The following is a 25950-nucleotide window of genomic DNA, read 5'->3' as shown; positions in this document are numbered from 1 at the left end:
TCTGCTAGATAGGTTCAACTTTGCTGGCAACATATTATTGAAACACTATGAGATTTATTTAAGAACACCAAACAGCCGGGCGGTGGTGGCGCACACTTTTAATCCCAGCACTCGGGAGGCAGAGGCAGGTGGATTTCTATGAGTCGAGGCCAGCCTGGTCTACAAGAGCTAGTTCCAGGACAGAACAAGACAGGCTCTAAACCCTGTCTCAAAAAACCAAAAACCAAACAAACAATCAACAACAACAACAACAAAACCCAAAAACCTATTAAACATTCAAACAACCTAATAAGTTATGTATTAGAAAACAACTGTACCAATAAATTAGCTGTTCAAATGGCCCAGGAAATAATATCAAATTCTATTTTAAATGCTTACTAAGCTTTAAGGGCTAAAAAACTGTGGTGGCCTGTCTCTAACCAGGCTGACTTCACTGCTGAATTTCCTTTTAAGGTTTCTGCAGAGGTAGCCAGGCTAAACCACAAAACCTGTTACCTTAATAAATAACACACTAACCAAAATCCTACACTGGCAAGAATAAAAAAGGATCTGCAGAACATAGTTAATTTCCTTGGCTATGAGAGTAATTTGAGGAACTAAAGACCATCTTAGCTGTTTTTCTTAAGCTCCAAATGCACAGAATAGAATCAGCACTCTATTTCATGAGGAATATATTCACTATAGCACACAGTAGTGGAGATTTGAGCAAACGAGGTATAGCTCACTTTTTATTTCTAAGATAACAAAAGAAAAAAATGATTAGGCAGAACTATACATCATAGACTATCATAGTTTTCATTATAAATATGTCAGATTACTAAACCAATAAATAACATGTTTACTGTTCAAGATAGGAACATAATTTGTGAGGTTTTAAAATATGCTCTAATCCTGATATTTGTGCAACTTACAGAGAAAAAGTCATGTGACTGATGCAAAACAAAACAAAAATAGCAAAACATATCCACAGCTTATTCTTTTCTATATATTTTACAATGATAATGTTCTGAAGCCATTAAAAGTACCTGAGGAGATAAATGCATGTGAGGGGTTTTACACTAAGCAACAATCTATCTGGCAACAATGGCCAGTAATCAAACAATTACAAAATGGAAAGTACATCTGTACAAGCTGGCAGAACTATTAAATCAGAGCAGCTAAGAGCAGATGCACTGACACTGTTAAGAATTACCAGAAAGCATTAATTTCAGCATTAATAAAATGGCAGTAAATAGATGACAGCTGCCAGATGAACTCAGAAAAAAGGTTACTGGCCTTGTTAAGCTCACGTCTCATTTTCTCAGGCACAAACTGATCGAGGTAGCGTCGGAAGTGAAGTGCATCAATGGCAACGATCTCTGTGCAGCGTCGCTGCCAGTCGTCCCTGTGAAGGGACAGAAAGGGAAGAGAGATAAGGGACAGGTAGAATCCTTTAAATAAGACCCGTGTAGAAGTCATGTTGTTGACATTTTGGCAGTGTTATGATATTAAAAACAAACAAACCATAATTACAGGTCCCAGCAAAGCAGGAGGGCAGGAAATCATTATAGTTTTAGATTCAGAGATATGCATATTGCAGACTTTTGAGCAGCAAAATGAAAAATCAAGAGACAACATGAGGTGACATACTGTAAACAAGTACATCATTTACAGTGAGCCTCAGAGGTTAAAGGATTTGGGAGAAAACAAAAGGAATATTGGTTTTTTGTTTTCCCCTAATACCACAGACATAGTATTTCCTCTGTTTTTGTTTCTAGAGATCTGTACTAAATCACTGGTGTGATTACCCCATACTGCACAAAAAATAATCCTGAGAAGTCAAGTGCCATAAAAAATATGTACTCATACCTACTGTGCAACTGTCAGCTATAAAAACTGTAAAAACTCACAGAAGCAGACAAGATACACTGCCCACAGAAATGAAGGCCTACCTGAGGTGATGAGTTTGGAAACCCAAAACCCAGAAAACTGAAAACAGATCATCAGCTAATAAGCTTGCATGTATTGGTAGCCAAGCAGGTTTCTATACTAAAGATAGGAATCCTCAAAGCTAGTCTGTGGGTAATTATGGAGATCACACAGAAAACTGTTTCACCACAGGTATATGAAGCATAGTTAGCTTCAGCTGTCAACGTAATACACGTGGGAAGAGGGAATGTCCCCCACTGGATTGGCTGGTGGGCATATCTGTGGGCCATTTTCTTAATTGCTCATTGATACACAAGGACCTAGCCCGCTGTGGGCAGTGTCATTTCTGGGTAGGTGGTCCTGATTCGTGTAACGAAGGTAGTAGAACAAGACAGTAAGCAGGCTTGCTCCATGGTCTTTTAGCTACTTTAGCTCCTGCCTCTAGGTTCCTGCCTCAAGTTTCCCTTTGCTTCCCTTGATGATGAACTATAAACTGTGAGCCAACTAAATACCACCTCCCCCCCTTTTTTTAACCACACCAGAGAACCCAAACAAGAACGTATTTTATAAAATAAACTACAGCCTTGACTTGACAGGAGGACTGTGACACAGAGACAGGAACCTCCTTTTGCCAGAATGGTTTTTTTTTTTATTAAAAGCGAATACAAAGTGATCTTCCTCCCCAGTTGGCATAGTAAGTTTCTATATCATTTAGTGAGTAAGCAAAGATGCTAACATATGAAGTCTATTTCAAGAAGAAAGGGAACAGCAGCAGCAATATTTACTGCAGACTTTGTTGTCAACTAGTATGTGGTATTAGGCAAATTGTCCCAACATACATTCCCCCATGTATCTGAAAACATGGAACATTTAAGGACAGCTAAGTGATAGTCAAAGGCTCAAACTCCAATTACAAATCATTCTAAGTTTGGGCTTCGAAGTTAACCTCTATGCTTAGAGACAAAGAGCTACAGAACTATGCCCTGATGGTTTTTGCCTCAAACTTGAATTTTTATTCTTCTTGATGTCTGGGACATGAAAATAGTGTTTTGCCTTCCAAAAAAAAAATCTGTGATGCTAAATTTAAAAATAGTTTAAATGTAGTCACCACACCACACAATGCCTCCTCACCTAGACATCTCATGCCATCAAGTAAAACCTCCAGTGCCAGATATGGGTTAGAGGTTGTTGAGTTGTTGGCTAAAGGGTCCCATAGACTCTCCACAAACATACAGGCTGTTGCTGAGGACAACATTTACTTATGTCATCAATCATGGAGAAATCAAGCTGGTGCCCAACTAGGAGCTTCACCCTTACTGACTATTGATTATGGCGCCGGAAGGTGCTCTGCACACTATCGGAGGAGAAAAGTGATCATCAATATCACCCAGCTACAAACCCTGAGACCTACAACAGCAAGCTGCCTGCAAGATATATATTGGTACAGCAGTGGCAGAAATGTTACAGGATCAACCAATCACTTTCTGACTGGATTTAAGGCCCACTCCATGAAATGGAACCTATAGTTGACACTATACCACTAAAGTAGCCAAGAACCTGAGACCAGATATGTCATAGGCCTTGGGGAAAAGCTACTATTACTATTCTGCTAAAGGAACAGAACAATAAAATTACTCCTAATGACACATTACTATATCCGTAGATCAGTGCTTTGCTCAAACCTTATCAGAGAAGTCGCTCCTTTCAGTGAATGGTAATTAACATAGGAAACCCCCAAATGGACAACCTGCAGTGAGCAAGAGACTTTGGAACACCAGTCCCAAATGGGATGTCTTCATCAAACCTCTCTCAAATCTCAGGGATCTATATAGAAAAGGAGCCAGAACTGATGAATGACTTCAAGGAAACTGTTTTCCAGAGACAAAAGGATTGATAAACATATGAACTCACAGAGATTTTCATAATATACATAAGACTACAAAGTCTAATCAGACAAAATCCCAGCAGTGAGAAGGGGAGGTGGACACAAAGTCCTAACCCTCAAGAACTCTTTGCAAATGATGCCTACTGAGAATGGGAAAAATCAGTTTTCTTTGATGGAGTGTTACTGGTCTATCAGCTACACTACCTATGGCCTATGCACAGTAGTAGCCGACAAACAGAAATGGACTTCATGGGTTTTTGTTGTTTTTGTGGGCTTTATGGAGAAAGAGAAAGAGAGAGAGAGAGAGAGAGAGAAAGAGAGAGAGAGAGAGCGCCTAAACAAGAAGTTGGGTAGGTAAAAGGAGAAAACATATGATCAAAACATACTGTATGAAAAATATTTTAAATGAAAAATATAATAAATTTCTGGAAAACGCAGAGTGCACCAGAGTCACACACCCTCCTTCAGTTTCAGTCACACAACACTAAAATCAGAAACACTTACTTTTCACTCCCATCTTCATGACTCCGGGCCCAACGGTAAGTTTCAGCATAGCCTGTATATTCACTGTACTGTTCAGTACCTGCAACAAATAGTCTATTAATGGTGAAAGCATTCTACCAAAGGTGCTCAATAAGGTGAGAGTACTGTTCCTTTCTTCCCTTTTTCTTTTCGGTATCTTGAGAAAGGGTCCCTACACAGCCATGACTGTCCCGGACTCACTACACAGACCAGACTGGAGAGTACTGTTCTTCCTTCTATTTAGCACTGTGCCCGAAGGATAAGCCAGGCCATGAGCCCACCACCCGTTTCCTGCTGTCACCAGGGCAATAAACACAAGAAGAGAAATAAATAATGGAAAACATATAAGCAGGGTTGCGGAAGTAGGTCCACAGTAGAGAATGAACAGGACCCTGGGTTTGACCCCAACACAAAATAACACAAAGATAAAGTAAAATGTAAAATTGTCTTGCAAATGTCATCATTGTTTATGCAGCGAATCCCACGGAGTTGCTGAGAGTGGGAAGAGAGTAGGAAAAACTCATAACTAGGAGTTAAATCAAAGATGTCTCTCTCTATACACCTGCAATAAATAATGGAAAACAAACAACCAAACACCATTAAACAGTGACAAAAAACCACAAATTATCCCTGAGTAAACTAAGTAACAGATGTAGAATACTAAAGAGAAAAAAAGACCCAAACAGATAGAGAAATAGAACATTCCTTTAAAGTAGAAAATTCAATATTATCACAAGGTTAATTCTTGATCTATATATCCATCTCCAAACAACCTTTTCTTCCGTCCACATCCCCCACACCTCTTCCTGACTCAGGGTATTGTTATATTGCCCAGACTGAACTTAAACTCCTGGGGTCAAGTGAGTCTTACACAACAGCCTCTAAGTAGCTGGGGCTACAGGTTAAGCAGCACATGTTTAAAAAATACTAATTAAACTGGGTGTGGTTGTGCCATGACTTCATGGTCACCAAAGAAGAAAATGAAGAACAAAATTAAACAAAAGAAACAAAAAACAAAATCTAGATTGTTCAACTATCTGAATTCAACAGTTTCTAGATTTTGGACTAAAAATAGATGTGGGAAAAACCCATGAAACAAAACAGAGGCTATAGGCCACTTGACTGTCAGTAAAGGATGCTATAATAAAGCATCCAGGACTAATACTGTTGGAACACATAGATACTCACATAAAAATATAGACCCAGACTGCTACCTCATGAATACACATTTGAGATGGAAGAGCGACATAAATATAAAACTATAAAATTCCCAGAGAAAACAGGAGGAGACACCCTAACCTCAGCATGAACAGTGGGGGCTGGGACATCAGGAGTTCAAGCTGGGCATCATGAGACCCTATCGCAAAAACAAACTTACACAGGAGAACAGCTTTATTGCATTTATTCTTTAACTGGATAAAGAAACGCAGTGACCACAAAACTTACAAATGAAACAAAAGCTACACGGGACCAACATTCGACAGTCAGTGTCAGGAAAACCAGATGTAGGGGAAAGGCACCCATGTGACAAGCATCTCACAAAGGACCTGAATTCAGAATAAGTGATGAGGTCTCAATAACAAAAACAAGCAGGAGCTGAGGAACTAGTTTAGTGACAGAGCCCTTCCAGCATTTGTAAGCTCCATGTTTAGACCCTAGTTCAGCAAAATGACACAAAATAAGTAAAAAAAAAAAAACAAAACCACACAACTTAATTTACAAAAATGGACAGAAATCATGAACACACATCTCATATCGGAAGTACACAGTTGGCTAACAATTATGAAACAATGTTTAACATTATCAGTCATTAGTGATCACACTAAAACCACAATGAGATACTGTAATAAATCTCAATGTATGGCGAAAATAAAAGTGGCCACAATAAGGGCTAGGTGTGGTGAACATTATTTTTAATCTCTGTCCTCGGAAGGCCCATGCAGGAGGATCTTTATAAGTTCCAGGTCACCCAGAGTTACATGGCGAGGCCCTGTCTTAAACAACAACAAGGCCACACTAAAGAGCTGACAAGGAAATAGAATAAATAGAAACAACATGGCACAATAATTTTGAAAAATAGTTTAGAAATTTCTTATAAAATTAAACATGAACAGTTTGATCTGGAAATGTCATTTGTAGGTATTTATCTAATAAAAAACAAAAAACAGTGTACCAATAAAAACTGTACAGAAGGGTCCAGAGAGATGGCTGTTACATCTAGAAGACTCAGAGTCAATCTGAAACATCCACATAGCATCTCACAACCATCTGTGACTCCAGCTCTAGGGCACCAGTGCCCTCTCCTGGCCTTGACAGGCAGCAAGCATACAAATGGACAGACATAAATTTAGGTGAAACACCCAATAAATAAAAATGAAATAAAAATGAATTCATCTTAAGGAAAAATTGCTCAGAAGAATGCTCATAGCAGTTTTACTCATGATAGATGCATATCAGTCACAGACCAACCACAGGGCCAGAAGGAATGAGACCCCTATATGAATAGATTACCACAAGAACTAGGTTCACATGACTGTGGGGATGAATAAGCAGGTTTAATAAGCAGGCTGGGACTCTTAGACATGGGCGGCAGCAGCTGTCCATAGAAGGATTCCTTCTGGGAAGACTGCCTTTTAACTGACTGAACCAAACCCTCACAGATTAAGGCAAACAATCTCCCTTCTAAGTGTTAACTACTATGTACTTTTAATCACAGCCACAAATTATCTTCACAGCAACACATGAATTCAGTGTTTGACTGAATACATGGGGGCTGTGGTTGAGCCACGCTAACATATACCCATTATAACCTGTCCTGATACTGTGTCTCATATGGAAGCTGGAAGACCACAAGTATGGGGCTACCTAGACTACAGAATGAGACTCTTTCTGAAAACAAACAAACAAACAAGAAAAAAGGAGGGAGGTCCCAAAGACTAAACAGTCTAAAAGTAAATTAACAAGAAAATGCAAAGCCAGTGGGGCTCACATAGAGCGGTGGACGCTACCTTGTATAAAGCACAGAGCCAGTACACACCCAGAACCACGACAAGTCTAGGTAGGTGGATTCACTAGTCTTGAGTGAATGATGAAATTATTTAGGAGTAAAATGTCTCTAACACACTTTTAAATATTTGAGGGAAAGGAAAGGGAGAAGAAAAAAAAGTAAGCTGGTAAATCTTTTTTTTTTTGTTTTGTTTTGTTTTGTTTTTTCGAGACAGGGTTTCTCTGTGGCTTTGGAGCCTGTCCTGGAACTAGCTCTTGTAGACCAGGCTGGTCTTGAACTCACAGAGATCCGCCTGCCTCTGCCTCCCGAGTGCTGGGATTAAAGGCGTGTGCCACCACCGCCCGGCAAGCTGGTAAATCTTGACAAAGACTATGGGAAGCTGGTATGGTGACAAGCACCTGTAATCCTAACTCAGGAATCTAAGGCATAAGGATCATGAATTCAAGGATAGCCTGAGTTATAAAATAATAAATTTTGTTTCTTCCAAATACATTATGTGCATGCCAATTTATATTTATATATTTACATTTATATTTATGCAGCATTATGAAAAGTACTCTATTTTGGATATACGATTTATAATTTCCCATAATAAAGGTTAAATACTACAATTTCCAACTTATTGTTTAGCACACTGCCTCTTAAAATAATTTAAAAGTAATTTTTATCTTAATTGCCATAAGTTTTGAATTTTTTATGCTGCAAACCAAGAAAACAACTCTAATGGTCTTGCTATTTCTTGTGAAGAGCCTTCCTAGACTGTGGTACTGCTGGATGTTCTCGTGTGTACAACACCCACACGTGCAAGCATAACAAGTAAAACAGAAAGCGCAGTATTGACTGAAGTTACAACAGTAAGTTCAGAAATACTCTGCACAGGGCTGGGGATATGGCTCAGAGGTTAAGAGCACTGGCTGCTCTTTCAAAGGTCCTGAGTTCAATTCCCAGCAACCACATGGTGCCTCACAACCATCTATAATGAGATAAGACGCCCTCTTCTGGCCTATAGGATATATGCAGACAGAATACTGTATACTTAATACATAAATATTAAAAAAAAAAGAAATACTCTGCACGGACTACATAATAGACTCTCAGACTCACATCTGCAGCCAGGCACAGTGGCTCAAGAGACAGAGGCAAGGCTGGGACTGAGCGCTGCCTGGATGACACTGTAAGACCATGTCTCAGGAAAGGAAAACAGATCTTCAAAGAGCACACTGTGGTGAAAAAGCACCACACTGACATTAGGAAACATGGGACCCCCAGAGACGCTTCACTGGTCATGTGACCTTGGCTAACCAGCATCATCTGAAACTCTGGGTTATTAACAGTTGCTTATTGTTTTACCTCATGGGATCACTTAGAAAACCAAGTAAGCCAAATTAAAACTCCTTCAAAACCTTGTCAATGAATTTAACTTTGCAAAGCACTAGAGGAAACAGCGTTAGCAATAACACTGTCTGGTCTACTGCCTAAAGGGAACTGAGAGGTAGCGAGGAACACTCTTGCTTTCTGTTTTCTGCCTAGCAGTAGACAAGTCTCACTTTTCCTGTTTAAAAACAAAAACAGCAACAAAACAACAACCACCCTTGCCTACTTTGATCTCTTAATTTAATGCAAATACCTGCTTTGTCTTTTAAAATTGAAATGGTTGAAGACTATAAAATAGCAATTGTATGTTTCTGCCCCAGTGAGGACACTGCCAGACTTCTTTTCACAGAGGCAGAGGGCAGATATAGCTCCTTTGCATTGCGGAAATAAATGCTTCCTTCCGCTCTAAGCAAATTAAACCTTAGGTTTTCTAGGTAGACAAGTGATAAATCACTGTCTTTTGAAAAATGAATGCTTTTAATGTATTTCAAATTCAAACATTAATGAGCAGTGATGGAAATGTAAAAGGGAACAGTGGGAAGAGCCATGAGTTACTCAGATGGTCTGTAACAATTCAGGCGAGGTAGACCTTCACTGAAGGAAAAACCTTTCAAGTGTTCATGGCAGCATTATGAGCTTTAGACTTAGTAAGAAATATATCTAGTTTCTCTTACTATTAATAGACGTTTATAGTGAGCTGGGGAAAATATTAAATTAACAAAATTCTACTTGGCTGTGGGTTGTGCCCTGGGATAGGCAGTTCACATGAACGTCATACACCCTACTCCATTTATTACCACTCATATAGAAGCAATTATGGAGTAGATGCGACGCTCTTGTCTTCAGTATTCACGGCTAGGAAATATTTTGTAAAGATAAGCAGCATAAAAACATTTGATTTCTAAAAACTCTGGAAAACTCCAAATGAACTCCGATCTCTCTCAACAGTCTAGAGACATTAGCAGTGGCTGTTTCTGTAGGGATGGTGCCTGTGCTCTCTATCTCACCAAGATGGCACCGAATCCTTAACCATGGTTTACTTTTGGTTAGTCTTAGCACTTCTGCTGACCGAGTAGACACCGTGTAGACACTCCTGATGGTCTGATTCACTGTTAGGAGGGTCTTATGCTCACTGATTCACCTCTGGGAAGGTCCCATGTAAATTACTATTCTACTCATGAAGTTTCATCTGTAGGCATGTGTAGGTATCTGCAGTATGTGCTCACCAAACAGAAGCAAGAAGAGAACACTGTAGAGCCCTCAACACTTGCTACTGAAGCTACCTGGAGGATGTTTAATTCTTTCACTCCATTCACACTTATTAAAAGGTCTCAACTCAGCTACTATGGGTGAATCACAGCAAACGGAAATAACACTGAATAGAAGTATTTGCCTGTTTGCATGACTTGTTTCATATTCACTTAAAAGTCTGATAGCAACCAGATGCCCCACACTGATGACAAATTTAATTTATTTCCAATTTCTCAAAACTCTTCTACAGATTCAGGCAGCACAGTCACAGCCATTAGGTCACTGAGCTTAGCTGCATCACTGAAGGAATGGAATTGATCAGGCAGATAAATTGCAGTGCATGGTTAAGAGTCTCCTAAGAAGGGGGATGGCAGAAATCCAGATACAAAATAGATGAAATGGTCATTTCCATTAAGGGAACATCACATCACAGATATTAATTAGGAAGCACTGTAATAAAGTTAAGTGCATGTGGGGGAAAATGCTGAGTTAAAAGTCACCCCAAGTGTCCTTAGCTTGAGGTCATCACCAATCTGAAGACAGCCACAGATCTGCTATTTTCCACTCCCTTTCCAATTGCTGCAGCTAAGTCAGATCATGGACAATCCCAGGGGGATTCTTTTTCAGGAGACAAGCTATCTTCAGGGGAGAGTGATGGAGCCAAGAAGGAGAGAGGCAGAGACACATACTAATGTTTTCCTTCTAATATTCCCAGGGAAAGTGACGTACCTTATTTACTATAAAATTAATAGCAGATAAGATTTTTTTCATACCATAAGAGAATTAAAGGAAATAAAAAAAAAACTAGTCTTGGATTTAAATGCTCAGCATTTTACCAAGGTTTATTAATCTGTTTTTTAAAGATGAAAATCTTTTTGAAAATTGATGGGATATTTCGTTGCTAGTCTTCAGTTCAAATCCTCTGAATACTAAAAATATTTAAAATTTGTCATTGCTATACATAATGGGAATAGTAACAGCCAGGACTTCCAGAGTTCATGTAAAGAGCATAGTACAAGTGTTCAAATAGTTTAGTTGCCAAAAGTGGGTATCCACCAGTCCTTCCCCCACTTTCTGTTCTGTAATCTGTGCACTCTTACCTCCCCTATGGTAACTCCCTCACCTTCATCCATCTTACACGATGATCAGCAACTACAGACAGTCAAGCACTACGGGAGCTGGCAATGCTGAGAACAAACGGGTGTATCTTTCCAGTTCAATACAATTTTGGAAACAACTTCAGAATTATAGAAATTCTTCATGTTATTAACTTAAAAGTCACAAACTAAGGATCTGTCTTAGAGAAATAAATTCCTTTGCTGAGATTCTAATTTTTAAAAAATATTTATTTATTTATTATGTACACAGTGTTCAGCCTCCATCCTGGTAAAAAGATTGCTAGAAAGGGCTCCTGTAATCCCATCCTGCAGGCCAGGAGAAGGCACCAGGTTTCATTACAGATGGTTGTAAGCCACCATGTGGTTGCTGGGAATTGAACTCAGGATCTTTGGAAGAGCAGGCAATGCTCTTAACCTCTGAGCCATCTCTCCAGCCCTGAGATTCTAATTTTAACTTTGCACATAGGCTACATAAATTTTGTTGTTTGCTTTACCTTACCAAACCATGAGATCATGTGGGTAAGAATGTCTAAACAACATGAAGCCATTCTCTCAAGCAGCAAGATAACTTTAAAACCTTAACTATGGAAAGCAGCAGCCCAGTAGCCGCTAGAGCAGACACAAGAGTGCTGAAGCTCCTCCAAAGCTCGACTTTCTGACAACAATCATTAGACCTTTCCCCAGGGAAATCTCACACAGAAGACTGTCTTGACTTTACAAACCTGAAGCTTGTCCAGTGTGAAAAGCCTAGTGTCCAAGAGTTGTACGAGATCAGCACATGTCCCTGCCCGCTTACCATGGAGACTGCCTAAGGTGGTGGTCACCACATGGGGCAAGCATCCAAGGAAAGCTGACAACAAGATGTCAACAAGGAGTTTAGGAAAATTCTAGCACATTCCTGGGAGTGCAGAACACTATGTGCTACAAATGCCCAGGAAAAACCTGAGCTTTCCCTATTGCCCAACCTTGAAGCTTTATGGAAGTGGCAAGGTATGGTTAAGTAGTCATCGAGGACCTAGTGGAAGGCTGATGGTGCCAGCAATGCACACAGAGCCCTTCAGAAAAGTGGGAGCCTACTGACTCCACTCACCTAAGACATCTGTACACTCATCAGCTAACCACTAAAAAACTGAACAGAAGCCTCTGTGATGACACTCAAGAAGCAGTACAGATTCCACAGAATTTGTTCAGGAAAGGAAGTAAGCAATCCAAGCTAATAACAATAATTCTGATTGGGGAATACAGTTTTGAGGGTTGTCATATTATTTAAAATATTCAGATCTCATTATCAACTACAGCAGGACCACAGACCTGTGTAAAGAATGACACAAGTGTGCCCCATATCCAGGAATAAGTAGTCAACAGTAAACCAGTAAACTGATGCTGGACTTAGTAGAAAAACACAAACATATCTTAAATATGTTGAAAGAACTGAAAAGAACTATGCCTTACTTAGTACTAAAGCAAAGTAAGTATGAGAATGATAATTCTCACAGATATATTAGGGTCTGCCAGTGAGTAAAAGCACGCACGGGCCATCAAACCTGACAACCTGAATTTGATCCCCATAACCCATAGTGGAAAGAGATATCTGATTCCTGAAAATTGTTCTCTGATCTCCAAACCATACTGTGGCATGTACACACAATAAATAAATAAATAAATAAATAAATAAATAAATAAATAAATAAATAAATGAATGAATGAATGAATGAATAAATAAATAAATGATAAAAAATTAAAAAATGGAAATTCTTTTAAAAGACACATTAACATAGAGACAATGGGGGAGGGCAGAAAAGAAATTCTGGAATTGAAAAGTACAATAACAGAAATAAAAAATTCACTAGAACAATTTAAGAGCAGATTTCAGCTGGTAAATGAAGCAGTGAATTAGACCAAAAATCAACTGAGTCTGAAGAAGAGAAAAAATAAATAATGAAGGAAATGAACAGAGGTCCAAAGACTGGTACACTACCAAGTGTACCAACATCTATATATTTGGAGAGAAAAGAATATTTTAAGACATAAGGGCCCTAGGGCTGGGGTTTGGCTCAACTGGTAAAAAGATTGCTAGAAAGGGCTCCTGTAATCCCATCCTGGTGCTGGGGAGGACAGACAAGAGGATTTCAGAGGCTTTCTGGCTAGACCACCTAGCCTAATGAGTGAGCCGCAGATCAATGACAGGCTGTCAGAAAGGAGGTAGAGAGCGCTCCTGAGGACAATATCCAAGGCTGTCCTCTAGCTTCCACATGCATATGAGCACACATGTAAATGCACCCCTTACATCTGTACCTGCACAACACAAACAAACATTACTTAAGACATGACGGCCAAACAGTTGATAAATTTGATGACAAAAATAGATCTAAGCATTCCAGAAGCTCAATGAATTACAAGTAAAGTAAAATCAAAGAGATCCATACCCAGAGAAATCATAATAAAACTGTTAAAAAACGAAGACTCCTACAAGAAAAACAAAGGGGAAAATCAAATCCTCTCTTGAAGGTTGTCTGAAAATTATCAGAGGCCAAGAGTGCGACATCAAGACCAGAGCTCAGTCCTAACTTCACCATGCACCTCTCTGCATACACTTTAGTTTTATATACTTCTGATATAAGTCATAGGGGACACTTTAATAACAATAACCCAAATTCTCCTGTCCAAGGAACCACAATCTAATCTAATCTCAAAGCAACAACAGAAAAGAAATTCAGTTTTACAGGCTTAGAAAAAAAACCCCAAAAGTCCCAGTAATTGGTGAAATGTTTTGTCTTCCTGTAGGTATGTTCTTTCAGTCACTCACATGAAGGGTGCCACCTGGATATGCCAACAACTAAAAGATGGGGGATAAAATGTACTCAAGATATTTGTAAGAAAAAAGATAATAATAAAATATAAATAATAAATTTAAACTACTGGGTCTGGGGCCAGCAAAATGGCTCAGTGAATGGAGGTGCCATCAAGTCTGATGGCCTGAGTTCAATCCCTGGAACCCATACTGTAGGAGAGAAACAACACCCCAAGTTGTCCTCTGACTTCCACATGAGCTGGAGGAAGCAAGCGGCCCTCCTCCAACAAATAAAGAAAATGTAATAAAAATAAAATATTGGGTCTATCGCTCAAAGAAGAAAAAAGTCTTGTCTGGGCAGCTTTGGGGATTCTAGACCATTGTGCAGACACACACACTCAAACTGACCTGTGATAATAAGACACTCATTGTGATCCAGCACCTCAGTGAAGAGCCGTGAAACAATCAACTCAGGATTGATTAAAAAGCGGATTTCTTCTTGTACAAGTCCTGCACCAGTTACACCACCTCCAACAAAACGATTTGCAAAATCCACCTATTGGAGAAAACGTAGTGTGTAAAACAGCTACAAACATAACAATGAAACACTTACTCAATGGAATCAAAATTCCATCTTCCTAAGGAGTAGCTTACAGCTCTTCCTTCTCAGGACAGCTAAAACCTCTTCTTTGGGACCTAAACTTCCTAAGAAACCTGGAAAATTCAGCTTTTAGATAAAATATCAGATAAAAACCTTATCTGTGTCCTTCTAGTGCAAAATCAAGATTAGTCTTGCTCTGGGATTTCAAGATCATCTCCCTATACATCTAGCTACTGTTCAACCTTCCTCTGTGTATTTTAAGTGACTTTTAAACAATCAAGCTTTTATTTTCAGGAGTTGTTTTGCTTCTGTGGAAGAATAAAGAGATAGAATTTTTCTTCCAAATTAAGCCCCCAAGTTGAATGAATACTACCAACAATTTCTAAAAATATACTAAATGGAGGGAGGAAATGAAAATCCAGTATAAGAACAAAGATTTAACTCCATTAATATTTGTAATTTAGTCTATAAGTCTACATCAGCATTTCTGATTCTGTTCCAGGGTGTGGGCTTGATTCCCAACTGAAGAGCCACGATCCTCAAAGGAGCTCAAGTGACCTGTCACATTACTTCAGTTTTAGAAAGAGCGATCATGTCTTCAATTAGATTGTTTAGATTATTCTAAAGAGTGAGATTACACAGATTTAGACAAGTTAAATATATATACCCAAACACACAAAAAAAAACAATTTATTACAAGCTATAAGAAGTTTTTCAATTATTATAAAATGTAAGAACTCCAAAAACTTGTTCATATTTTCTAAAGCAGTAGAAATGAAAATATAAAGATTATTCTACAGATGAATAGGCAAGAATACAAATCTTATGTTCATCAAAAATGTGAAAAGACAAAAATTAATAAAGGGCAACATATTCTTATTTTACCCATAAGATCTTAGAAAGTACTGAAACATACTATTGACAAATTATTGAAAAAATACATATTTGGGTTTGTGTAGCAGAGGACTATTGAGTGAAAACCCCAGAACAGTTACTTCTCACATATCTCAACCATGGAATGAGTAAAAGCCGAGCACAGAGGAGGACAATGCAGCTTTTCAAAAGGAAGCGGCATTCGATCCTGAGTTGGCTGGCAGACTAGGGAAAATGAGAACCTTGTGAACAACTGTTAGAAAGAACTATAAACAGTGTCCCACTATTCCTGCAATGCAGAGGACATCACATGGGAGTTACAGATGAGGAGAAGGTGGTCTAGGGTATAGAGAAGTTTGTACTCAAATCTTGAGGTTCTGGGAAAGATTCATTTAGCAACTTGGACCAGGGTTAAGATAACTCAGGGCAGGGTTTTAGTTTCAAGAATACACTAAAAGGATGCATAATTAACAGCAAAGAGGTAGGTTAGATAACTACTGAATAACTAATAGGCCTCAGGGCTGTGGTAGAGTATAGGAAAGAGAAGAGACCTAGAAAATCCAGAAATGAAATAGATGGCATTTGAGAAATGTGGCTATCATTGTGATGCTTCTATGAATTACAAACAGGATTTGGGATCAACATAACTTGATTTTTACTGGAATCAGGTACATAACTGAAATAAAAAGGTCTGATTTATCAAACTTATACACTACTTGATAATAATTTTGAGAAACACTCCACACGATATTATTGTTCACTTTTTGATAAAGACCCTTGACAGTCATTACTTGAAAGGTGGACACAGAAATACACTGTGAAAGCAAGCTTAAAAAAGCAAAAGAAACCCAAAGCTTCTAGTACTTACAAAAGTACTTATAAAGGGTTCTCTGTAACAGGTGGGAAAGCAGCTTCAGTACACGAATATAAGCACATGAGTGTCTATTTACTTTTAGCCACTCATTTTCCAGTCTCTGACTTTAAAGTGCTTGTTCACACTCCTTAGTTTCTGCATTGTGCTTGATGAAAAGAGGAATGGTAACACTCCTCACGGAGGTTCTGTTGTTGCCGTTCACTATAATATAATTTATTCGCTACATAATGAGCTTTTGGAGCACTGAAATACAATATTCCCTGACCTCCTGGGGAGATGTGGAATGGGTACAAAGAGCAATTAATAAGAGTTAGAAGCCTTTATGGAAGTCTTTTAACTTACCAAGGCCCCATATTTCATATATAATGCAGGCAAGCGAGGAGAATCTCAAGCCTGACTGTTGGTAAATGATTCCTTGTTGAATTGTTCTGTAATGAGAGGTCAGCATTCCTGTGGTGCTAACTAGCAATAGCTTTGCTTAGTTCTTAGGTACATTATGCCTCCCTCATTTTATCCAAGACTTTAAGGCAGGAAAGAACCGCATAAAGAAAGAAATGCAACAGAAAGTGATATCCATTGGGAACAATTTTAAGCACATTGAAAAATATTTTTTAAGTAGAAAAAAAGTAAGATAATCAATTTTTCTTCAAATATAAAGAATAGATTACCAATTTAGTTATTTTAAGTGTTTTTGTTTGCAAGTTCAAGGAATCACTGGAAGAATGTGATTTGAGGTAGGAGTATATGAGGACACGTGAGCGCGCATGCACATGGTGTTTGTGTGTGTGTGTGTGTGTGTGTGTAAGAGAGAGAGAGAGACAGAGAGAGAGAGAGAGACAGAGACACAGAGAGACAGACAGAGAGCACCATGCTACATCTTGGGCAGACCCTGAAAATGCTGCTTTCAACTTGTGGCAATCCTTCTAAATGCTGGGGTTACAGGATGTGCTACCACATCCATCTGGAAAGTGATTTAAAACAAAGCATAACTGGACAACGAGGAGCATGCCTATAGCCCTGGTACTCAAAAGGCTGAGGCAGGAGGATCATAAGGCTGAAAAAGTACCTTGGATAATGGAGCAAGTCCAAGGTCAGACTGAGAAACAAATGAGAAGCTGTCTTACAAAACCCAAAATAAATAAAGAGCAAAGAGAACATGCTTCTTTTCAGATTTTATTTATAACTATGCCTACGTAAAGACTGTTCTAGAAAAAATAAGGTTCTTTAGTTACTTTGGAACTTATGTCCTTGACCTCAAGCTTCTGCCTCGGACTCTCAAATGTTAGGATTACAGCGCATGACACCATGCCTAGCTTCTTAATTATCAGATATTGGAAAAAATTCTCTCAGATTGTAGAAAAAAGTAATGATAGTAACAACTTCATAGCAAGGATTAAGTACTAGACAGGATTACCTGCTTTCAACAGAGAAAAGACAGTACAAATAGCTACAGCATGTGCTCGGGGGGGAAGAAGCCTGTTTCATCCATCAGTCTTAAATGTCTGCCCCCTACACCCAAACAAGGCTTCTGCTGGCATAAAAACATCTCAAGCTAGTCATGATTTGGGGCAAAAACAAGCCCTTAAAGAAAAAGAACAAAACTGCCTGCTGACAGCTTGTCAAGACCAGGCCCCGGGAACTTCATCCTCTGTCAATTCACAATCAGTGTCTGAACCAAGAGGACTGATGTTGTCCAGATCTTGGGATTTTTCTGTCAAAAGCTTTTATAATAGGCACATGAGCATACACGGGCAAATAGCAGCTGTCAAAGTGATCTGTTCTGTGTTTTCTTCCATCCTTTTTTACATTAGACGAATTTAGGAGACAAACAAGTTTTCAAATATCCTTTTCTGTCAGAAACCTGGCAAGAGGCATCTTAACATACATATACTTCTGATATTTACGTACCTGTAGCATGCCTCGGCCATTACCTTCTATGGTACCCTCGTAAGTGACATGTAATCGAGTCAGGGGTTTTTCACATCTACAAAGTACAAGGTATTCTCTTAGATAAGTAATTCGCAACACACACCTGAAAATGCGAGTGACTCTGAACACACAAACAAACCACCCGAACCTCAAGAGCCAGAAATGTTAACAATCATGGTATTTTCCTCACTCAATTATGCATATTTTCATTAAAATGAGAAAGAATATTATTTTCACCTATATGAAATTAAGAATTAAAAAATTTCTCAAGACACAAAAATGAGAATATATGAAACCTTATCATCATGCTGGAGTCTGTGATCGCCTGGTTCTTAGACGCCCTTGCATTTTCACTAGTTTGATAGCTACTGTTCAGTGAGGGTGCCAACGGGATTCTGACCTAAGGAATTTTTATATTAACAATGTTGACAGATAAACCTAACATTTGTGAGTAAGTATTCAGGAGGCATAATCATAATCTATGGTTACTAAGATATTGCCCTTTGTTACACTGGGTTGATAATTTCATTGCATTAACAACTTTTAAAGATGTTATTCTTTTTTCTTAGTAGATTCACCTCCCGCAATTGTTATAGTGAATAAAAAAGCTACATTAAGTTATAATAAATATGACATATCTATTATAACATATGGATGCTAACCTAAATAGTACTCTTATACTGTTTTTGGAGTTGGTGGTGAATAAGTACAAAAACAAAATACACTCATGTGAGTTCTAGGAATGGAATGCAATTAGATTACTTTTAAATTCCCTCTCATGGTCTTAGCTTCCTAGTCATTTTATTCAAAGGGGATATGAGGGCATATGATATATGGCTATAGGGATGTAACTGAAAGACAAAGGGACATGATCCAGGAATCTGTGAACTGTCAAGTGGGACTACTTTGGTTGGCAACATTTCTCCAAAGCTGAAGCTGGCAATCATGGGCATTGGTTCTCAATGTAATTAGGGAAAAGCTACAAACTCGGTGTGGTCCGCCTGAAAAATACTTTAACCTCCTAGTAGCTCTCCACTTTTAGTCTCTTCACTCTTGCCCCAAGCATGGCTAAAGTACCTGCTAACAGTCAAAGGGCTGGAATATGCCAGAAACAGACCTAGGAAAGCCTCTGATTGATCCCATGGCACCCATGCAGTCCCATACTCTTGGCAGTATCAACAATCTTTATTTCTCCTTCATTCTCCCTCTTTATTATTATTATTATAATTATTATTATTATTACTACTACTACTACTACTACTACTATTATTATTATTTGGTTTTTCAAGACAGTGTTTCACTGTGTAACAGTCTCGGTTATCTTAGAACTAGTTCTATAGACCAGACTGGTTTTGAACTCACAGGAATCCACCTGCCTCTGCCTCCTAAGTGCTGGGATTAAAGGCGTGTGTCACCATGCCAGGCCATCATCCCTCTTTAAGTGCATGCATTTTTCTGGTCCTGTGGAGCCTGGGAGACTGATTTTAATTACATTCCCCAGCTCACTCATGAAGCAGCTAAAACAAACAAGACACCAATAAAGTAAAATTAAGTAAGAAAAGTACTAAGTTAGGTTCTGCTTATCAGAGTTAAAGGGATAACTGGTCTCACTAGGGACAGTTACTATATTCCTTTCACAAAGCATCCACATCAGTGTCTGCATTTCCACCTGTCCATGGGGGTTGGGTGCCCTTTATGTTAGTGACAGGCCAAACTAATACCAAAGTGACATGAATAAAACACACGTGTTCCTCAATTCCTGTTTCAGCATAGTAGAGGAGCAAAGAAAAGAAACACTCTCCACTCTAGTCTGGATGGGAGACACAGTAGGATGTTTTGTTCGAGGCAACACATTTTAATAGAAATTAATGAAATCAAGGTATGTCAAAGGAAAGTTTATGATCCAAAAATGAGTTATATACACCTGTGTCAAAGTTAGAAGTAGAGGTCAAGAAGGCAATTTTAAGGTATGTAAAAGGTCAAATGTTGAAGAACTTAACAAATCATATTCACTAATTGTAGTGTCAGAAAAATTATCAAGAATTGGGGAAGAGACTTAAAGACGACAGATGGTTATGGTGAACAACTATGTTAGGTAGCTCGAAGCTAACAATGGAAGGGACTGTGCTAAAACAATGAATTCCCAACCATGAGCCTGTCTGGTCTCCATCTATCGAAGGGATGCAGAGTCACTGGCATTCTAGGGGGCTTCCTGGTCCGCCTTCATATCTAACTGCCATGGATCTAAGTACACATCTTTCCTGGCTCATGCCCTCTCTGTGTCATGCTGTTTATTTCTACCCATTCTCTCTACTACGAATCATTTCAATCATGCACTCAGTCTGCTCAAGTTCTTCTTTCACAAACAAATATCTGTGATGACCACAGCATCACCTAGGCAGATAGGTCCCTTCAAGGTGACCACCTTAAGGGTTATTCTTCTTCACCAAATCTGAACAAAAATACAAACAATGAAAAAAAAAAAGCCAGAAACGAGAAACATTTCTTAACATGAATTATATACCGAAATGTGCACGCAATAAGTGTTATCATATCTTTTGTATTTAAAAAGCTGGCCCATATTTATTTAACCATTGTTACCATTGGGAACTTGCTCTAGATTAGGAAACGTATTAACTTCAGAGTATTAAAAATCTTACAATTGTGGATTAACTCAGACTGGCTATCACTCTCCTCAGCTTTTCCAGATAAAACTTGAAAAAAAAAAAACTGTATTAAGTGGAGAAGCCATCAAATCTCAAAATTCCTGACCTGCCAATTCTAAAACACAGTAAATGAGATGTTTCTGTATCCTGTCCTCTAGGAGAAGAATCCATGAAAACATAAAGGCCGACTGCTCAGGATGCCAGGGAGAACACTGACGTTCACTTGGTAGCATCTTCGTAGAGAGAAACCTCTCAGCTCTGAACAAAATGTGTTTCAGAAGTCTAGACGAGGTCAAAAGATGAGAATTTTATTTAAACGACACATTCTAATAATTAGAAGTAAGGATGAATCATTTATGGGAAGAGACTCCTTGGATGCTGGGCAGTTAAGGGCTGAAAACCCATCTTTCCAAAAGCTGTAAAAAATAATCCTCTCATGACCAAACAGACTTTGTAATTCTAAGGTTGAATTTTGTTGTTGTTGTTTTGTTTCTTTGAGGCAAGATCTATTAATGTAGCCCTGGCTGTCCTGGAGTTTGCTTTGTAGACCAGGTTGGCCTCGAACTCACAGAGATCTGCCTGCCTCTGCCTCCTGAGTGCTGGGAATAAAGGAGTGTGCCACCACCACCCGGCTTGATCATTAATTTTATTATTACCTTTCCCATTCTGGAAAATCTTCAAGACTCTGCCTTGTAAACGTCACTAATCCGGTAGGTTCTACAGAAGTAATAAAAGAAAACAAACACACAAAGTATTAATTTTGAGTTGATGTACTCAACAAAAGAATCTCACTAACAGTATCTAAGACTTAAGTAGAACAGGCTCAGTGTTGTACACCTGCAATCACACCACTCAGGCAGGGCTGGAGGCAGGAGGATCAGAAGTTTAAACTCATCTTTAGATGTTCATTCTGTGACATACTGAATCTGCAGACAGGATACAGAGCTCAAAATAATGATAAAAATGCTACCTTCTTAACATTAGGATCTCCTTCTATAAAACAATAATCCTCACTGAAGAGAACTGCCAAGAGCAGTACAGTAGTATGATTTGAGAGCTAGCACTCTTTGGCTTTAAAAACTGAAAAGTAAGAATTTAGGGAAAAGATTATCTATTTCTGAATGTAGCAAATAATTTTGGAGAAAAATGTTTTTTGGCTATATTTACTGTTTTTTTTCTTTCTTTTTTTTTTCTTTTTTTTTTTTTTTGCTTTGCTTTGTTTTTAGTCAAATGCAAAAAATAAATCAGCTGGCCAGAAGTAATCTGTCTGCTTCAGACCAAAGAACAAGCTAAAAGGCTGATGCCATGTCTGTTGTCTTCTGAGGGGAAAAAGGCTCTTAAGCCTAAGAAAGAGATGTCAGAAACTATTAGTGGTAATGGCACTGAGTCCAATGAAAGTTCAGCAATAATTTCATTCTCTCATTCTTGTGGACAATTCTGCATTTCTTTACTCCCAGCAACATGCAGAACAACTCAAATATTATACAGGCCAGCAGTATTAGAACCAGAACTTTTTGTTAATATGGATATTAAAAGTATTTAGATTAAGATAAATGCACAGCAATTTGTCAAATCAAATATCCAAACACAAGAGAAGCACCGAATATATATAAGAAACCAAGGTCTAGCTTGTCATTCAATTACCTAGCAGAGAAATGAGGTCATTAAATGTCATTTACACATAAGAGACTAAGAGATTGATAAACACTGCGGGCAAGGCAAAAGAAGGAAGAGAAGGGGAGAATAACAGGGCTATCCAGATAGAAACAGTAACACATCTTTTTTGCTTGTTTGTTTTGTCTAGTTTTGTTTTTTCGAGACAGGGTTTCTCTGCAGCTTTGGAGCCTGTCCTGGAACTAGCTCTTGTAGACCAGGCTGGCCTCGAACTCACAGAGATCTGAGTGCTGGGATTAAAGGCGTGTGTCACAACACATCTTGAGAGCATGTTTAAGTCATCAAATCTTAAATATTTAACCTATAATATTCTTTATTTCTGAAGCTATATAAACTAATTTAATTCAGAAAACTTTTACATTTTATAGTTCTGAAGTCCTTATCATGAATATTAAATATATTTAACAAAACTGAGAAGTAGGTCCTGCTAGAATTATGTCTTATCCATTCTAAAACTATGTTTTGGTTTCATTTCTTTCTGAAACTAGTTTCTGAAAGCAGTATACTATTTTACAGTGGTGCTATCGAGGTATGGGTCTGGATTAAAATACAATTTTTCCTCAAAAGACTGGCATCTGCTTTAATAGCTTGAGGCATCACTGACTTGAAATTGGATTAAATCCTGTTGCAGACCTTTGCACACCACACCAGCAGTAAGACTGTAGGCCTGGCACTTGAAGCTTATGTTTCAAATTCTCAGAGCTTCTCCCTCCTCCTCTATCCAGAGTCACAGTTGAGATGTATAAGTTTCTGCTTTATGCCTCTGCACAGCTAGGTTCATTTCTCCTTTATCCTTGACTAAGTGCACAGATGTATGATGTGACAGTTTTGTGTGGCAGCTCACCTATGACAGTCCTCCATTTTTGAGTATCTTCTCCTTCTTAGAGAAATACAATGTGATGAAACCTCCTACCATACATGGTGTCTTGGAGCGTAATGCAATATGGTACTTTAAGCCAATTTCTGCAGTCTCTCCACAGTAGACTTCAGAAACTCTGCTCCATTCCCTTTTGTATTATTTCCCTCAGCAGAGTCACATCAAGACCTAGAGTAACACTGTGCTGTATTTCTACAGAGAAGTAAATTACTAAACACAGTAATTTATACAGTTATTGGGGGAAGGACAGAAAAGCAACTTTTATTCATATAAATTTATTTATTTATATTAATTTCTTCAATCTAAGCTTCAAAGCTTATGAGGGTTTATACATTTCTAGGTAAACAAACAATAGCTTTTAAATTTTTCCTCAAAGTAAATGAAGTCTTAAAACTTAGAAAAGTCAATTAGCTTTTAGAAAAAGATTATATGATTTGACCCTCAGAATAGAAAAGTCAGCTTTCAATGACTTATTTATATCTAAAACATGTTAGTAAAAATAATTAATAGCTTGACCTCTCTTTTTCTTCTTTCCTCTTTCCTCCCCCCCCCCCCCGTATGTGTGTGCGTGTGTAAGTCAGACAATGTTAGGGCCTTCCTCAGGTATTAACCAACTTCTATTCATTCATTCATTCACCCATCTGCTTATCTCACTGGCCTGGTAGGCTAGTTTGGTAGCTTGCCAAGTAGGTTAGGCTGGCTGGCCAGAGAATACAGGTACTAGCCCATCTCTATTATTCCAATGCAGAGATTACAAATGCCCACCATCACGCCTGACTTTTTTTCACATGGGTACTAGGGAATCAACCTAAGGTCCTTGCCTGCACTTTACCAACTCAACTCCCCAGCCCAAAGGTCACATTTTTAACAAATCATTCTAAATTCTAATTTAATTGTGTTTCTTATAAGCCTGAACAGCCCTGAATCTTCCTTAACATTTCTTTCAGTATAGGGTGCAAAACTAAATTAAGTAAATTATAAATACTATTTTATTAAAAATACAGTTTTCCCCTTAAATATCAAAATCATCTTCACCAGACTGCTTTCTAAAAATCTGACCAATATTTAGCAACATTGCACTGAAAGGGATAAATGACCTTGGAATGATTTCAAGACCTGACTTAAGACAATCCCCTAAGCTGGAAGACTAGAAAAGAAGAAAGCTCATTTCACTTGACCAACCAGACCTGACTTACTTAGCAAGTCTTTTGGCTTTCTTGTACCTTGTAGGAAAGTCTACCTACTGGTGATGGCTAACATATTAAGTATGTATCCTCTTGTTTCATATCTGCAACTATCCTAGAGGTAATTATAATTATACTCTTATCTCACAGATGAGAATCTGCTTTGGGGACAGTAAGATAGTAAGGTTATAGTTATACACAGGAAGACAGACATGTATACCTAAGTGTGACTCAATCTCATATAAACCCTATGACAGGCTTGGTGGATGTACTAGTCAGTTTTTATTGTCAACTTGTCACAATCTAGAGTCACCTTGGGAGAAGGAATATTGGTTGGGAAATTGTCCAGATCAAATTGGTCTATGGCCACATCTGTGAGAAACTCAGATCACATTGGTCTATGGCCATATCTGTGAGAGACTACTTTGCTTGATGATTGACTGGGAGGGCTGAGTCTACTTTGGGCAGTACCATCCTTGGGCAGGTGAGCCTGAGCTGTGTAAGATGACGGAGTAAGTAGCGATCTGTCATAGTGTCTGCTTCAGCTCCTGCTTGAATTCCTGCCGTGATTTCCTTAGCGATGAGCTGTCACCTGAAAGGGGAAGCTAAAGTAACCCTCTCCCCAGGCTGCTTTTTAATCATTCTGTTTATCATAGTTACAAACTAGGACCATGGGGCAGGAAAGAGGAATGACAGGAAAATCGAATGATTTTATCTATAAAAAGTAAGCCATCAAATTTTTCTTTAAATAAGAAGTATCCTAATGTATTTTCTGGTCATTATACTTTCTTTGAAAGTCATTTTGGGTCACAACAACCCTTGGGTATTTATTTCAAAGTATACAGGTCTAATTTCAGATATTACAGTATACATTTATGTCTATACATGAACAGTATAAATCTAGGATATTATATTAAATTATTATTTAAATGTATTTGAAAAAGCAAGTATACTTCAAAATACAAAAGATTTTTAGATTATTTGAATTGAATTTTTACCATCAGCAAGAAAAATTATAGTTATGAATGAAAGGAATTTACTTTTTTCTGTGACTCTTCGGAAATAGCAGAAAAGTGTTTTCAGTTTCTCTGGTTTCCTTGATGAACGTCCTTCAAACAACCTGAAAAAGGCCAGAAGTAAAAGGATTAAAATGCCTTTGTAATTCATAAACACCAAATCTCTATTTTTAATCAAATACTAAAAACAAATTCTTCCAGAATCAGTCCTGGGACTTTGGAGAAGCAGAAAGCTAATGCGGATACCAAGGGCATCTAGCGAGAATTCAACCTGCCTGTAACAAGGCTCCTTCACGGCCAGCTGAATCAACAGTGCTTGTCTCCCAGCTAGTCCTCCAGCTCAAACAAGGCACTGTTCTGTACCCAGGAACAATTCAAGCCACACAGTTAATGTCTTCAT

The 25950-nt window shown here is 38.3% G+C and overlaps 1 protein-coding gene across 3 annotated transcripts in view; it reads right to left on the bottom strand.

Annotated features, from left to right (window-relative positions):
• Parg (poly(ADP-ribose) glycohydrolase) overlaps window positions 1-25950 on the bottom strand; it is a 110988-nt gene that overhangs the window by 23309 nt on the left and 61729 nt on the right. For all 3 annotated transcript variants that reach the window (XM_038350222.1, XM_038350224.1, XM_038350223.1), the window contains exons 10-15: window positions 25575-25654; window positions 21456-21516; window positions 18113-18188; window positions 14265-14412; window positions 4298-4376; window positions 1276-1384 (exon numbers count right to left, since the gene is read on the bottom strand). In XM_038350222.1, coding sequence (XP_038206150.1) covers window positions 1276-1384; window positions 4298-4376; window positions 14265-14412; window positions 18113-18188; window positions 21456-21516; window positions 25575-25654 — 553 coding nt within the window. The remainder of the gene's footprint in view (window positions 1-1275; window positions 1385-4297; window positions 4377-14264; window positions 14413-18112; window positions 18189-21455; window positions 21517-25574; window positions 25655-25950) is intronic.

Source organism: Arvicola amphibius, chromosome 12 (genome assembly GCF_903992535.2).
Source record: "Arvicola amphibius chromosome 12, mArvAmp1.2, whole genome shotgun sequence".
Lineage (NCBI taxonomy): Eukaryota > Metazoa > Chordata > Mammalia > Rodentia > Cricetidae > Arvicola > Arvicola amphibius.
This window is presented reverse-complemented; position numbering and strand designations above follow the sequence as displayed.